The sequence below is a fragment of the Berghia stephanieae genome, chromosome 10 (genome assembly GCF_034508935.2).
Source record: "Berghia stephanieae isolate SIO BIC M18660-M18661 chromosome 10, UCSD_Bste_1.3, whole genome shotgun sequence".
NCBI classification, from domain to species: Eukaryota; Metazoa; Mollusca; class Gastropoda; order Nudibranchia; family Aeolidiidae; genus Berghia; species Berghia stephanieae.
In genome coordinates, this window is record NC_088369.1 from 18,243,024 (window position 1) to 18,259,133 (window position 16,110).

A 16,110-nucleotide genomic window follows, 5' to 3' on the forward strand; every position below is an offset into this window, starting at 1 on the left:
TTTTTTTTCCATTTTCTGAAAGGATATGCTCTCCAGAGCATTTTAATCTTTATTTGAAGTAAATCGGGTGATTTTTCATGATGTTATGGTCAGATGTATGCGAAAGGTATCCAGCAACTTTTCTCAAATTTCATACTTTTTCCACTTGACTAGCTGTAAAAAATCTTTAGAAATGAAATTAAGCTTTGATATTTCCCGAAGATGTACAAAAGGGGTTGATTTAATCATTTATGACAAGAACTCATTTTTGATCAAAATTGATCTTTAACTAAACTTGGCAATATCTCAGTTCAAACATTTTTCACTATGCACCTGATTACGTCATTCACTGTAACAAATAATAAATGCATGACCCTTAATCATGAGCTATTAATTTTTTAAAATAAATAAATAAAATAATGAACAGCAATATTTTAACATTACGAGGTCTATTTTAACCAAACAAACAAAAAAAAAAAATAAATAAATGAATAATAAAGATCCAAAAAGGATACGAAAGCAGCAAAAATGAATTTGGGGTCCCATCGATGCGGTTCAAATGTGAAGACGGAGACGCCGATATAGAGGAACACAAAGTTTTCAGCCAGGAAATTCATCAAAGCAAAAACCTACAATGTGACGATGGAAGGAGAAAAACGTGTTAAAACTGATGGAAAATTACCCAAAATATTACATTCTACAAAATAAAGGGACGCTTGATATTTACTCATATTTTTAAAAATTAAAAAAACAAAAACACTCCAAATTCAATTTTGTAACAAATAATAAATAATAAATTGAGCTTTATATCCACTCAAAGCTCTTTACAAGGGGTCCCTGGTCAACAGCAACATTTAACATGTAGGACAAAGACAACGCTGTTAACGCACTGCGTGGAATCAGCACTATTTCAGTTGGAACTCCCAAGGGACCAATAACCCTCCCTGCTCGCTACCTGCATGAGGTCATTGGAGTTCAACTGGTATCAGGCAGTGCGTGTCCAATGGGGCAATTATGGATATTTATGGTTTATAATATGTTGTATAGCGGGAAACAATAACAGACTCTTTCACTTTATTATTTTGATTTGAAAAATCAGTTGTCTTTCTATACATCAGTGAAGATTTGACATTCTTGTGGTTAATACTTTTCTTTGAATATCACAAATTGTTGATCTAATTTTAAGTGCTTGTAAATTATGGTGCACTTAAATAAAAAAATTGTTATTCAAAACTCAGCGGCAGTATCTCAAGAATTTTGATAAATATCAAAAAAACATATATGCATCTATGTTCCTGTGCAATATTATCATATTGGCAGTTGATTTTCTTGATTTATTCATGGTTTTGTAAGTTCTGTGTATTGTTTTTTACCAATTCCGTTCCTCTCAAACAGTTGTGTTGATCATAACAGTAAACTGATATGATTCATGTCTTTATGTGGTAAAATAACTCATAAAGATAATATTTTATTGACCAGTAAAGACTAAAAACTAATATTGTGTATATTTCAATATCTCAATTTACTATCAATCTGCCTATGAACTATGACTTCTTTACAAGAAAAAAATCAATCACCCAACAAGGTTACTGGACATACTACAAATATTGCAGTATCAATCATCAATTACAACTAACACTAAGCACTGGTACTGTTAAATTAAATGATTTGCTCAAACAGACGGACATAGTATGTGGACAATAGAGGATTCAAAATGATGAGGGCATATAGTTTATTCCAAGTAGTAACCTTTTTTCCTTATTGACCAACTACATTCAAAACGAACACACTATCCATATAGGTTATATAGAATCATCTCCTTTCCTCCAAGAAAACACATTTAGTCATTGTCTTATAAAGTCATCTGATATACCATTGAACTCCAGTCAGTCAAATTTAGAGATAAAACAATTGAATAACAACCGGAGTCAAATCAGTATAACACCACAGGCATACCACAGCAAGATCATTTAATTTTTGGGAAATCACTGCCATATATATCTGGACGCTTCAGTCTATAAAAAGTTAACACATTCACTTGTGCACAAAAGGAGAACTTGAACTTACATTATATTACAACATGCAAGAATACCCTAAACATTGACACCTATATGACACTATAAAGTCGGCATTTCCTGAGACAACCACACAAAAGCAGTACCGTATACATCTTCAAACTATAATGCCTAACGGTCATAAAAAAAATATAATTTTGACTTGAATCGTAAGGGATTTAAGTATAGAAAAAAAGTTATCAAGCCATTAAAACGTTGGCTTTCAAATGTGCCCAAAACTCATAATATTTAAGTTAAATGCTTAAAAAATAATATTAATATTATTTTCGTCTAATGGTTTATATTTTATTCCTAAACTGATATTGGACATAATTCATGGCATGGAATACTATGTGAGAGAAAATAAGGATCTCACCAAGTCATGCCAAATAAGAAATTTACACTAAAAAATTCATATCTTTTAAGGTTTTACTGCCCGGACAACAAAACTTGGCATGTGTCAAGATCATCATTTTTACTTTATATTGATGCTTGTTTCAATCATTTTCTGCCGCTGGGAATTAAAATATTGATATGCAAATTACAATAAATTAATTTCATTGATAGCTCAAAAACCACTAAATTGACACCTCTCTTATGAGCAGCCTTAAGAGGATACATTATTATAAACCATGGCATATGATGAAAGAAACCTTTGCTTTGCTTGTGGTGAGGGAACAATTTTCATATTTGTGTTAGCAACTGAGCAATACCATGAAATATTGCAACAATTAATTACCATCAGTGGCATCACAGATTCCTACTGACCGCTACCTGTTCCACCCATTAGTGGGGTCAGGTTGACCTAGCACTGAAATACCGCTCAGAAGGGGAAATGCCACGCAGTGAACGGCCAGGTACTCCTTTTACACCTGAGTACGGCAAGAGAAAGTGAGTAAAGAGTCTTTTCCAAGGACTCAACTATGCGCAGAGAGCGAGGCTCAAACCCAGGACCTTCCGATCTGAAAGCGAGTGTCATACCAAAAAAATGGATTTTTCCCTTTCAGATAGTTCAAGTGTATGAGATATCGAATGTTTCAAGATGGCTTCCTAGGCACCTTCAGGTATGTCCACCCAGAAGTGATTGGGTAGGTAAGTCTGTTTGATCTGACAGTGAATACCTTGCAATAGACTAGCCTCTTACATAGGGGTAGCAAGTAATTGCTAATTTTTGTTTCATACCATATAAACAGATAATGTTCAGATATATGGACCCTGTGGCCAAATGGAAGCAAATTTAACATATGAAATATGTTCATCATCTTCACTAGAGGAATTCAAGCGTTGATTGAAGACATTTTGATTCAAACAGGCTTTCTTTTGATTATGTATATAATTAGCGTTGTTCGTGTTACTGTGTTAGGGCTGAATCTTTGTTATGCGCCCAGAGACCTCCAGATGAAGGGATGTTTGGTGCACTATAAATCTACACCATTATTATTATTATTATTATTATTATTATTATTATTATTATTATTATTATTATTATTATTATTATTATTATTATCATTATTATTATTATTATTATCATTATCATCATTATTATCATTATAATTATTTCTATTCTGGAAATGTGCAATATAAATGTCCATCCATTCCTTGTATCAAAATGCAAACTTTCCATCTGTCCCTCACCATGAAGAGACGCCCAATATAACAATACCTGTTTAGTCCATAGTTTTGATTCCGCAGACAGATTGTTGTACGTGTAATGTGCTTGGGTAATTCCACAAAACAAGACAGCCACAATGCCTGTGAAAGACACAATAAGTGGGAGAGAGATGTAAAGATTTAAAGGGGTTTTCACATAGTAACAACAGACAGCTGTCTAAATTGATAAAATCTCTGTAAATCAGCACTGTAAACAAACAAACAAAAAAAAATGACTTTTCTAATATTTTTTTTGTTTTATCTTGTGTTTTATTGGGGTTTTAAAAAAATTAATTTTCTCATTTTTCCTTTGTTAAGACGACATCATACAATATCTTCGCCATGAAGGAATATAGATAATTCATGAAACAAGATGTCTGATGTCAACAGGAATCACTCATGTTGTCCAAGTGAGCAAATAAGAGGTTAATAATCTTGCTCAAAGAAAAAAACGAAAGTGCCTGAAGCGGGGCTTGAACCCTGGACCTTCTGGTGCAATGCCTTAACCACTGGCCACTTTGTGTGTATATATATATATATATATATATTATATTTATTATAATATATATTTTTATATATTACTTTTTATTTCATTCAACTATTGTTATCTATTTTAAAATACAAAAGAGACTATAAAGAATATACAAACCAGTCAGATCAGCTGCCTCGGCCGCCTGGAAGGTGCTGTAAGACATGAGGAAGAAGAGGGCCGTCTCCAGGGTAGGGAAGTCCTGAACTCGGGTGAACTTTGTCAACTGGGGGGGGGGATATAGCATATTATTCCAGCCCTCTCATTGGAAAAAACCCTATCATTTCTTAGTCAATACGTAATTGTTGAATAATGCTTTGAAAGCATTTTATTCAACAATTGCATAATATTTTCGCACATTTTATTGGTGTGAAATTGGGTGTAAAAGACAGCTGATTGGTGATTATAAATAATCTTTTGGTGCGAATGAATATAAATCCAACATTTTTAGTTTTGGGTCAAATTGTCATTGAAGCAGAAGGAGAAAGATACAAATTATGGTGAATAGAAGTACTAATATAATACGATTTGGTTACAAAATGACTAATAATCTTACTTGTAGGGGTGGAATAAACGTATTCTTTCATTTCTTTGTATTTATTAAACTCGTTATATTTTTATTGTGCAATAACACATACTCACAATTTCATTGTGTTATTGGGCACAAAAAAAATAACTTGTTTAATCAATACAAAGAGATGAAAGAATCGTATATTGTACTTATCGTCATATTTTTCTTTTCTGAAGTGGATCTTTTCTCAAAGAATCAGTGTTTTTAAGTTATATGGAAAGCACTTTTTTTAGCAAAAATTATTTTAATACTATGCTGGAATTATCCCAAACAAAGAAAAATATAGAACAGAGTCTTCTCTAAATGAGTCTGACGTTGACACAACAGTTTCGTAATTGAAGAAAGATGTGACTTCTGTGTGGTAGGGGATGGTGTGAAGTTTTGCTCTAAAAATATCTACATAACTGCTTCTCAAACTTTGAATAAATTTCTAGCTTCCTAACGGGTAAGGGAGGGCGTATCTGATAGCGTCACTCTGCTTGGGAAAAGGTTTTTAACAAGCTTAATTTGAACTTTAAGTACCTCACCTGAATTTTCATTATTCATTGTAGAAAATAATTTACAATAAATTTATATAAGACCCTCCATAAGCCAATTTTGGCTCCAACTTCAGAAATTTACAAGCATCTCAAAGTCATTAAAACTTAGTGAAAATGAAAGTTTGGTACAAGACTACAAAATTTAATGGATTTTGAAGCTTTATTTAATCCTCATGAGGGTTAATTGTTGACCCAAAAAGATAACTCTTTAAAAACTACTAGTTTTTTTTTCATTTTCAAGTAGGTAGGTCTGAGCGAATGTTTTTCCTCATGAGGGTTAATTGTTGACTCATAAAGGTAACTTAAAAACTACTAAATTTTTTTCATTTTCAATAGGGAAGGTCTGAGCTAATGTTTATTCCTCATGAGGGTTAATTGTTGACCCATAAAGGTAACTTAAAAACTACTAAATTTTTTCATTGTCAATAGGGAAGGTCTGAGCTAATGTTTATTCCTCATGAGGGTTAATTGTTGACCCATAAAGGTAACTTAAAAACTACTAAATTTTTTTCATTTTCAATAGGGAAGGTCTGAGCTAATGTTTATTCCTCATGAGGGTTAATTGTTGACCCATAAAGGTAACTTAAAAACTACTAAATTTTTTTCATTGTCAATAGGGAAGGTCTGAGCTAATGTTTATTCCTCATGAGGGTTAATTGTTGACCCATAAAGGTAACGTAAAAACTACAAATTATTTTTTCATTTTCAAGTAGGTAGTCTGAGATAATGGTATGCTCTTGTCTTATATTAAGTACAGAATACCAATTCCAACATACCACAGCTGTGACAGCCCCCATGACAGACCCAATGAAGAAGGATCCTCCAAAGACTCCGATGAATTTCCCAAGAGATTTGAAGAAAGCTTCTGCACTGAAGGCGTCCGCAGACAATTGACCATACGTTTCCACGGATCTAAAAAAAAATGAAATGGACAGATATGGAAGTGAACAATGTACAAAAGATATCATAGAATAAAACATATGACAGTGCTGATGATGACAAAAGTGAAAAAATGAAGAAAATTTCGAACAATTTGCCGTTTTACTGCACTAACTCCCACTTTTAGAGAAATTGAGATGATTAACTATCATTGATACTCAAGCTAACTTCTGCAGAGTGGGAAATTGCATCTAGTGCGGCTATGTGGTCCTGTGGTATGACACTCGCTTTCAGATCAGAAGGTTCTGGGTTCAAGCCTCGCTCGGCACATAGTTGAGTCCTTTGAAAAAGGCTCTTTACTCACATTCTCACACAATACTCAGGTGTAAAATGAGTACCTGGCCATTGACAGCGTTGTTTCTGTCATAAAAAAAAAATGTAATATCGCCTAATATGTTAGAAAATAAGCTCAACGGCACCCGGGATCGATCTCAGTCCATTTGTGTGTGAAGCGAGTGCTCTATCAATTGAGCTATCAGGACCCCAATACAATTGGACAAGGAGAGATACAATACAATGGTTAGTTATCAGCAGACCTGCCAACTTGACAATTTAAAAAATCGTAATTTTAAGCAGATAAAAATAGTAGTCGCCATTGTTAACTTTTAAAATCAACAATTTACCCCCACAAGGATTAAATGACACTTCAAAATCCTCTAAATGATGTAGTCTGACATCAACTTTCATTTTCAACAAGTTTTAATGACTTAGAGATGCTTATGAAGGTTTGAAATACGCTTCAACAGTCGTGACGTCACTTCCCTAGTAATGACGCATAATAACTTAGCAACTGGCTCTAAACTATCGGAACAATAGCAGACGCCCTTATGAAATATTTCTCCGACGAGCATAAAAGTGTATACAGAGGTGAAAAATATTATAAATATGATCATGTCTTGACTTCGATACATTCTGATCACATTAATATGAAAATTTCTAGCCAGCATGAAGAATAAAAAGTACCAATGAACCACGCTGCTCGCCATTGCTGGGCGACGTGACATCAGACTATTGAATCCAATTGGAGCCAGAATTTCGTAATTCTACAATTTTTTTAGTAATAGTAGACAGGTCTGGTTATTAGTAAGAAGGGAGCTTACTCTGAGAGGACAATGGCCACAGCGTCATTGAGGACACTTTCACCAAACACCAGGGCGTACAGATCGACATCCACGTGGAGATCGGTGAACAATGCCAGGACCGTCACTGTACATTGGAATGGTGACAGGACATTACTGGGATGGTTTTGTAGTCGTCATAATGATGATGATGATGGTGGTGGTGGTGGTGGTGGTGATGGTGATGATACTGGTGGTAGTGGTGATGATGGTGGTGGTGGTGGTGTTGGTGATGATGGTGGTGGTGATGGTGATGATGATGATGACGATAATTATAATAATAATGATGATGATGATGGTGGTGATGAAGGTGGTAGTGATGATGATGATGATGATGATGATGATTATTATTTTATTAATAATGATGATGATGATGACAATATCTATGACAATGACAATGATGATGATGATGATAATGATGACAATATCTATGATAATGATGATGATGACAAATATAAATAATAGCATCTTCAAGGTACCTGGATCAGTAGCTGAAATAATGGCTCCGAAGACAAAGCAATCATTGAGAGAAATCTTGATAGTACTGGTCAATGAAACAACACCGTACACAATGCCTCTGTTGGAACAAGAAAGCAATTTTGTCAATAAACAAGAGATTTATTTGTTTGTTTGTTTGTTTGTTTTTAAGGGCTTTAGGGCGCTTGCAACACATTTAGGTTATACCAGCGCCAGTAAAAAGGAAGAAAATGGGATAGTGAAAAGTTCTAGAATTACAATTAAAGCACCCAAGAGAAAGTAAGACAAAGGGGAACTGGGAACAAATAGGGATCAGATGAAGATTCCAAGAGCATACCACCAGTGTACTTACTTTGAGATCACCTATAAGTCTCATCCGGGCACAAGCAAAAAAATCCAACAAAGAGGAATACACTCAAATGCATAATACAAAAATAACAAATATAATAATACATAACACAGAGAGATGATTTACAAGGAAAATATTATCATCTCCCAAAACAATAACTATGCATTTGACTGTTTCCCTCCCAGCCAGGACTCCGGCCAGGGCCAGGACAAAACCAAGTAATCTCATTCCAAGACAAAGACAGAAAGCATGTTGGAAAACAGATATAGGGGGATAGAAGACACAGTATGTACCTCCCTGCCCACTGTGGGAGGTCAGGAACCCCACCCAGAGAGATTTATTTAACGATACCAAAGATTAAAGCTTATCAATATAATTGTACTTTGATTACAAAATGATCTGTTTGGAACGCCTTACCACAGAGCATTCATGAAAAAGAATCTTTGCCTATTAAAGAAAACGTTCGCTTAAAACATATCTGTTTCGATTTTAGTAGATGATATGAGAAGCAAGATAGGTCTAGTTTGTGTTGTGTCTGTGTTGTGTGTGTGTGTTGTGTGTGTGTGTGTGTGTGTGTGTGTGTGTGTGTGTGTGTGTGTGTGTGTGTGTGTGTGTGTGTGTGTGTGAATGAATATGTTGCAGCCAAAGCAATTTGTAATTTATGCGCTTAGAGTCTGGTGTCTTGGGAGTTATAGCGCTATATAAGTTTTCAGCATTATTATTATTATTATTATTATTATTATTATTTTATACGATGAATTCCATCTTTTGATAGCAATCATTCTCTAAATGACAGATGCAAACAAAAACATTACTGTGAAATCAATACGGAAGAGAAGAAAAAAAAGGCATATTGATCAATATAATTGTGTACATTTATTATTGAGTTGTTTTTTAAATTTAGTTTTTACATAGCACAATATCCACTAAGCATGCTCAAAGCGCTTTACAAAGGGTCCCAGGCCAACAGCAACACATAGAACGAGACATGACGCCTGTTGGGCGATATTACAATTTTTTGGGACAGAGACAATGCTGTTAACAGCCAGGTACTCAATTTACACCTGAATATGGTGAGAGAATGTGAGATTATATAGCACATAACAGAGAAATGATTTACAAGGAAATAAAATATCATCTCTTAAAAAAAGGCTATTAGTGATGCTATGATTATATTTTAAAAAACCCACACCATCCGCCAGATGGATCTAACGCACCAACACACAACACTATGTGTAACCTTAGACGTTTACAGTCTGATCAATTCAATTGGTCAAACAACCCCCCCCCCCCCCCCCCCCCCCCCCTCCCCAAGCACCTACAAAATCTTTGGTACAATTGGACATGGTGAGGCAATGTAAAAACCCCAGACATGATGAGAATGAAATATAATACTAACCCAACAACCATACAGGAGATAGTTGTCCCCACCAGAGCATACATCAAGATCGCACCCAAGTTCTTGAAGAAATGTCTCTGCATGAAAAAAATATAGAATATTGTTAATAATAATAATAATAGTAATAATAAAAAATAATAATAATAATAATAATAATAATAATAATTAATAATAATATATAATAACAATAATAATAATAATAATAACAATAAATAATAATAATTAGAAAACTGTCAAAATTATATAGTGCAGGAAGCAAGGAGACTACCAAGTAAACCTAATGAGAGACAACAAAAAAAATGTTAAAATTTGAAAACAAAAGTACAATCTGACAGAAAAAAAAAAGTATCCACTCTTACAAAGGAGAAAAAAGCATTAAAAAATGCGTACAGTTGGCAGCCCTGAATTCGCTTACCTTCTTCATACTATATCCAGCCTCAAAGATGATCACTGGCAGCAGGACATTGAAGAATAGCTCCGGTGAAAACGTCACCTGCGTGACAGAAGGGAAAGTTGGGAGGTGAATAAATTCATTCTTTAATTCTATAAAAATAATAATGATGATGATAATAATAATAATAATAATAATAATAATAATAATAATAATAATAATAATATAATAATAATAATAATAATAATAATAATAATAATTAGTAATAATAATAATAATATAATACTAAATAAATAAAAAAATGAATAATAATAATAATAATATAATAATAATAATAATAATAATAATAATAATAATAATAATATAATAATAATAATAATAATAATAATAAAATAATAATAATAACAATAATAATAATAATAACATAATAAAAATAATAAATAAATAAGAATAATAATAAATAATAATAATAATAATAATAATAATAATAATAATAATAATAATAATAATAATAATAATATATAATAATAATACATAAAATATAATAATAATAAATATAATAATATAATAATAATATAAATAAATATTAATAATATAATAATAATCATGCCCTTCCCTTCCATGTGGCTTCGTTAAATGTCAAGATTCCATGAAGGAATTTAGATAATCCTTCAAAATATATGATGTCAAAGGAATCTAATAACAAATTGATGATGTCAATAGGAATAGTAAGATAAACAATATGATGTGTCAATAGAAGATAGAGATAAACAAAAATCTGATGATGTCAATATAGATAGAATAAACAATATCTGATGAGCAAAGAATATAGAATAACAAATATCTGATGATGTCAATAGGAATAGATAGAGATAAACAAAAATCTGATGATGTCAATAGGAATTGATAGAGATAAACTCGATGAGTCAATAGAAGGATAGATAAACAATTCTGATGATGTCAATAGATTGATAGAGATAACAAACGGATGATGATGGAATAGAGAAATAAACAAACATCGGATGATGTCAATAGGAATAGATAGAGATAGGAAAACAAACATCTGATGTCAACAGGAATCACCTGTTGTCCAAATTGAGCAAATTGGAGATAACAATTACTTTAGTTCGACAGGTAAATTTTGCCGGACGCTAGTTCATAACATATGGCGAGTCACGGCCTGTGCCGAAAGGGAGAATGAGCAATTTTTCCTATTTTGATGATTTTTTTCTCAAGTTCAAAGTAGCGTAGTAAAGATGCTATTAGATGTTGCAATAAGATATTTTAGAGTCATAACAAGTGATTTACATACTTTTATTTGATATAATTTTAGTAGATTTGGGATAAGATTTTATAGGAAAGAACTATGAAAATGGATCAGAAATTTTAATAACTTCAAAAGATATAATCAAAAATTACATAGTTATCTGAGTTTATACAAATAAATGAGAAATACTGCAATAATCATCAATATTCACAGAGTAGAAATATGTAATCAAAGTTGTTTTGTAATGAAGCATTGTTGAGATATCCGCTCACCTGTACAGCCATATCCTTTTTTGACAGCAATAAAAAAAATGCGTAATCACCGCATGTAGGGGTTTGTTGATCAAATGATCAAAACGAACTGGTTTTAGTAATGGCAATTAACAATTCTTAGGAAAATATATATTATATGCATTCCTTTGACGTTTGTATAGATCTAACTTATAAATAACAACAAACATATATATAATTATAAATGATAATAATAACAACAACAACACAACAACAAAAATAATAAATAATAATTAATAATATAAATAAATATTATAATGAAATAATATAAGTGATGATAGAATGGAGATAATATTGATGTGATGTTGAGATGATGGATAATGATCTTTTCATGAAAATATGGCTATCACCCAACCTAAATAAAATAAAAATAATAAAATAATAATATAAAATAATATATAATAATATAATAATAATAATAATAATATAATAATAATAATATATAATAATAATAATATAATAATAATGATAATAATAATAATAGATGAGATGATGATGAGGATGATGATGATGATGATGATGATGATGGATGATGATGATGATGATGATGATGATGATGATATATGATATCGTGTGATGATGATAATGATCATTTTCATGAAAATAATATAGTGGCTATCACCTAAACGCCTGATAATTTTGGTAAAACGCAATAATTTCTCTTTAAAATACCATTCTAAATGCCCGTTTTTAAAAATTTGGAATTCGTCTATATGTCCACTCTGACAGACAGGAAATAAAATAAAGAAAGAAAGAAAGAATAAAGAATTTTACTGAATCATTTCCGGCCAAAGAATTGACCTGTTTCCGAGAGACACAGCTACGTCATTCCATCTTCACGATTCGCACCTCATCGCGATATTCTTTTATGTTGACTCATGGTACAGTCAACGGGGTTGAGAGAAGAAAATAGATATTGAGTGACATCATCAAAAGCGATGTGATCAAAGCTGGCGGATGGTTGTGTAACATCAAAGACCAGTGACTGGTCTACAAGGCCTATCATATTCGTGGGTATGTGTGATTTGAGTAGGTGGAGCTTCTTGACTTTGCTGATGACCGACTGGTGGACAATTGAAATTAGAATCGTCCTTATTCAGAAGCCAATTGGAAATGGGCAATTGTAAAAAGCTGATTGGCCGCTCCATGTAAAGAAAGCAGTTTTGAGCGACATAGAAGGAAATTGCAGGAGAGCGTGGAGTGGGGAGGAGTAAATTATATTGAATGAATTGATCGTAATTTGGGGCGTTGGGAAGTTAAATAAAGCTCTCGGAAACAGGTGATGAGTCAATTCTTTGGCCGCAAATGATTCAGTAAAATTCTTTATTCTTTCTTTCTTTATTTATTTGATTTCCTTTCTGTCAGAGTGGACATATAGGCGAATTCCAAATTTTTTTAAACGGGCATTTAGAATTATATTTTAAAGAGAAATTATTGCGAGGCTCGCTTCCGCGAGGACGAGAGACACATGCGCACAACCAACATGACGTTCTCTCTCTAATAACTTTTCCGCCAGTGACATCACAGACTATGGGTGACGTCCAATCAAGGGATGCTACTCTTCCGCTAATCTCATTCCCTATTGTATAGTTGCAGGGACAAAATGGGCACCTTTCATGTTAGGCTATGTGGTTTTGTGGTATGACACTTGCTTTGGGATCAGAAGGTCCTGAGTTCGAGCCTCGCTCAGCGCATAGTTCAGTCCTTGGAAAAAGCTCTTTACTCACATTCTCTCACTGTACTCAGGTTAAAATGAGTATCTGGCCGTTAACAGCACTGCCTCTGTCATAAAAAATTGTAATATCGCCTAACAAGCGTCATGTCTCGTTCTACATGTTACATGTTACTGTTGGTCAGAGACCCCATGTAAAGCGCTTTGAGCACATTAAGCGGATATTGCGCTATATAAAAGCTCAAGGTAAAATGGGTGCATTTCATAATATATATATATTTTTCTTTTTTTTTTTTGACTCAACAAGGCATGTTGGGAGAAATTATGAATGGAGAGAAAAATAAAGTGAGTAGAAGTGACTCATATATAAGGGAACAACACAAAACAAACGCAAATTTACATATTTGTATTTGTATTTTTTGTCTTCTGACGAAGGCCAAGGGCCGAAACGTTGTTTGTTTTGTGTTGTTCCCTTATATATGAGTCACATCTACTCACTTTATTTTTCTCTCCATTTTACTGGCTCATTTAGGCACCTCTAGCTTTGGGAAATTATGAAACACATTGAGCAGAATGGATCTGCTGACATGTTTTACATACTCATACTCATACATATTCACATATTTATTCAAATCATACCGCCCTCTCCAAAGGAGGCTCTTGCAAAGGTCCGACAACGGCTCCTTTCAGCGAGTATATGACTTTGTCCTGTACTTTGGACACGTTGGAACGGTTGAGGAAAAGGGTGACGTAATCGGGTGGATCCGGTGAATAATAGGACGTGTTCCCTACGAGGATAGCCTGTGTTTTTGGAATGTGTTTCACTGGACTGGAATAACGGATGATGGCCCCGATAATCAGACCTGGTATAGGAAACAACAATGAATAATTAATTAAAAATATGGATAATTTGATCTTTAAATTTAAATGTGACCCCTCGTCTCAAAACAGTATTATGTTGGAATGACTAAGATGCTGAAAATTGAATTTATAGCCAAATACATCAGCCTCGGGTTGAGTTCATATGATTCATTGAGGAAAAAGATTACAAGTATTTTAGAACAACAAAAACTAAAATTTAATTCTTGTGATCAGTTTAGCCTATTTAAATTAACTTGATATCACATCTTGAACACCCCGACATAATACCATTTTGAGACGAATGGTCACAAATAAGTTACAAACTCATACAGCAGTGACATTATTTCGGGACTCTGTGATAAATTTTTTCGTCTTGTCATAAAAGTCAAGCAATGTTAAGAGTGGTCAGTGGCTGGATGAGTGACAGTAATTGTCTAAAATTCTTATTCCGATGTTGTGCAAGCATTACCCCTTCTATCAACTCAGGTGTGAATGAGTAGCTGGCTTTGGGCAATGACACGTATTGCAAGAATGTGGTGGTACAAGAAAGATGCCTCTAACAACAAGTGGAGAAATGGAAATATGGTCTCATGTGGCCTGCTGGGGGAATTTATGAAATTCTAAGCACATTGAGTATGGTAAATCAGTGGAAATGCACGATACAAACATAAGTGTTTAATAATTTTTTAAATTATTTTTTTAGCTTTTATTTCTACTTCAGCTATTTTGCATCATTTGCAATACTCCCCAAAGGTTAAAGATCTGAACAAGTGTGCATGAAAAGTGCCAGACAAATCAAGAAAGAAAAATATAAGAAAAAAACCATCCCCAAAAATTCAGAGTCGACCTCGACTGGGGATCAATCCTCAGTACCACGTAGCACGTCTGACTCTGACCGGTAATTAGAATCAGGTCTGAGGTCCTTTCATACACACTTGTTCAGATCTTTATCTTACACTGGTGCCTGCTCCTTAATTGCTTAATTTGATATTCACAAAGGTTGTTGTTCAGTTTGATTTTTGATATTGATATCCAAGTCCAAGCCAAATTTTTTTTTTCAAAAGAAAAAAAATGAAGAATTAGATAACACTGCAATAAGACCATGGGGCTTAACAAACTTTATATTGACATTTATTAATTTCAAGACAAGGGCAAACAAGCAAAGCGTTTATAGATTTTTGTAAACTAAACTCACCATAAACAAGCGAGAGCCCAGTCTCATGAACATACCGAAAACGTCGGTGTTTGAATAACCAAACGGTTAAAATGGTGAGCAATAAAAGACCTAAAAACATAAGAATGGTCAAACTATCCGTCCGGTGTTGATCCGCTGCCTTTTTGGTATACGAAGGCTCAATCACAGTTTCCTTTGCACCCATCGCTACTGTATTTATCATCAACAGTAGCAAGCAGCTTAGTAACATTTTATGTGTATTCGTCGCCATCTTGGAAACTCCCCTACGAAGTTTTCCGGTAACGATCAAAATGTTAATTTTCAGAAGTAGAAGAACACAATTATAAAAAGATCATATTAAAAATTAATGCAACAAAATATCATGAACGAAAAAGATCCGAAATCATATTTCATTCGTCCTTTTTCCATTTTCACTGACGTATACCGATAGTTACAAATAAATGCGTGTATATTTTCGCTATAACTAAACTATACGAATAAATAAGCAACTAATAAAAAGAATAGATAGAAAAATAATAAATAAATAAATAAATAAATAAATAGATAGATAGATAAATAAATTAATTAATTAATTGATTAATAGATAAATAAATAAATAAGTAAAATGAAATAGAATAAGTTAAAATGAAATTAAATAAATAAACGAGTAAACAAATGAATAAATAAAAATGAGTAAACAAATAAGTAAGTATATTATTCTGGTTATCATCTATATGCGCGCTCGCGCGCGCGTGTGTGTGTGTGTGTGTGTGTGCGAGTGTGTGTGTGTGTGTGTGTGTGTGTGTGTGCTTTGCATGTCACGGTTACAGATATTTGTTTGTACACTTCAT

The 16,110-nt window shown here is 33.1% G+C and overlaps 1 protein-coding gene across 9 annotated transcripts in view; it reads right to left on the minus strand.

Moving 5' to 3' along the window:
• The window catches only part of LOC144980752 (sodium/hydrogen exchanger 7-like), a 55,567-nt gene extending 40,001 nt beyond the window's left edge, over positions 1-15,566 (minus strand). For 4 of the 9 annotated variants that reach the window (XM_078928506.1, XM_078928513.1, XM_078928505.1 and 1 more), the window contains exons 1-10: positions 15,281-15,541; positions 13,864-14,087; positions 10,020-10,097; positions 9,605-9,681; positions 7,859-7,956; positions 7,362-7,467; positions 6,099-6,234; positions 4,333-4,438; positions 3,697-3,785; positions 495-608 (exon numbers count right to left, since the gene is read on the minus strand). In XM_078928506.1, the coding sequence (XP_078784632.1) occupies positions 495-608; positions 3,697-3,785; positions 4,333-4,438; positions 6,099-6,234; positions 7,362-7,467; positions 7,859-7,956; positions 9,605-9,681; positions 10,020-10,097; positions 13,864-14,087; positions 15,281-15,530 (1,278 nt within the window). In that variant the 5' untranslated portion in view covers positions 15,531-15,541. Of the gene's footprint in view, positions 1-494; positions 609-3,696; positions 3,786-4,332; positions 4,439-6,098; positions 6,235-7,361; positions 7,468-7,858; positions 7,957-9,604; positions 9,682-10,019; positions 10,098-13,863; positions 14,088-15,280 lie in introns of all 9 variants that reach the window. The other 5 variants (XM_078928509.1, XM_078928508.1, XM_078928515.1 and 2 more) reach the window with 4 other exon arrangements.
• Between the last annotated feature and the right edge of the window lie 544 nt (positions 15,567-16,110).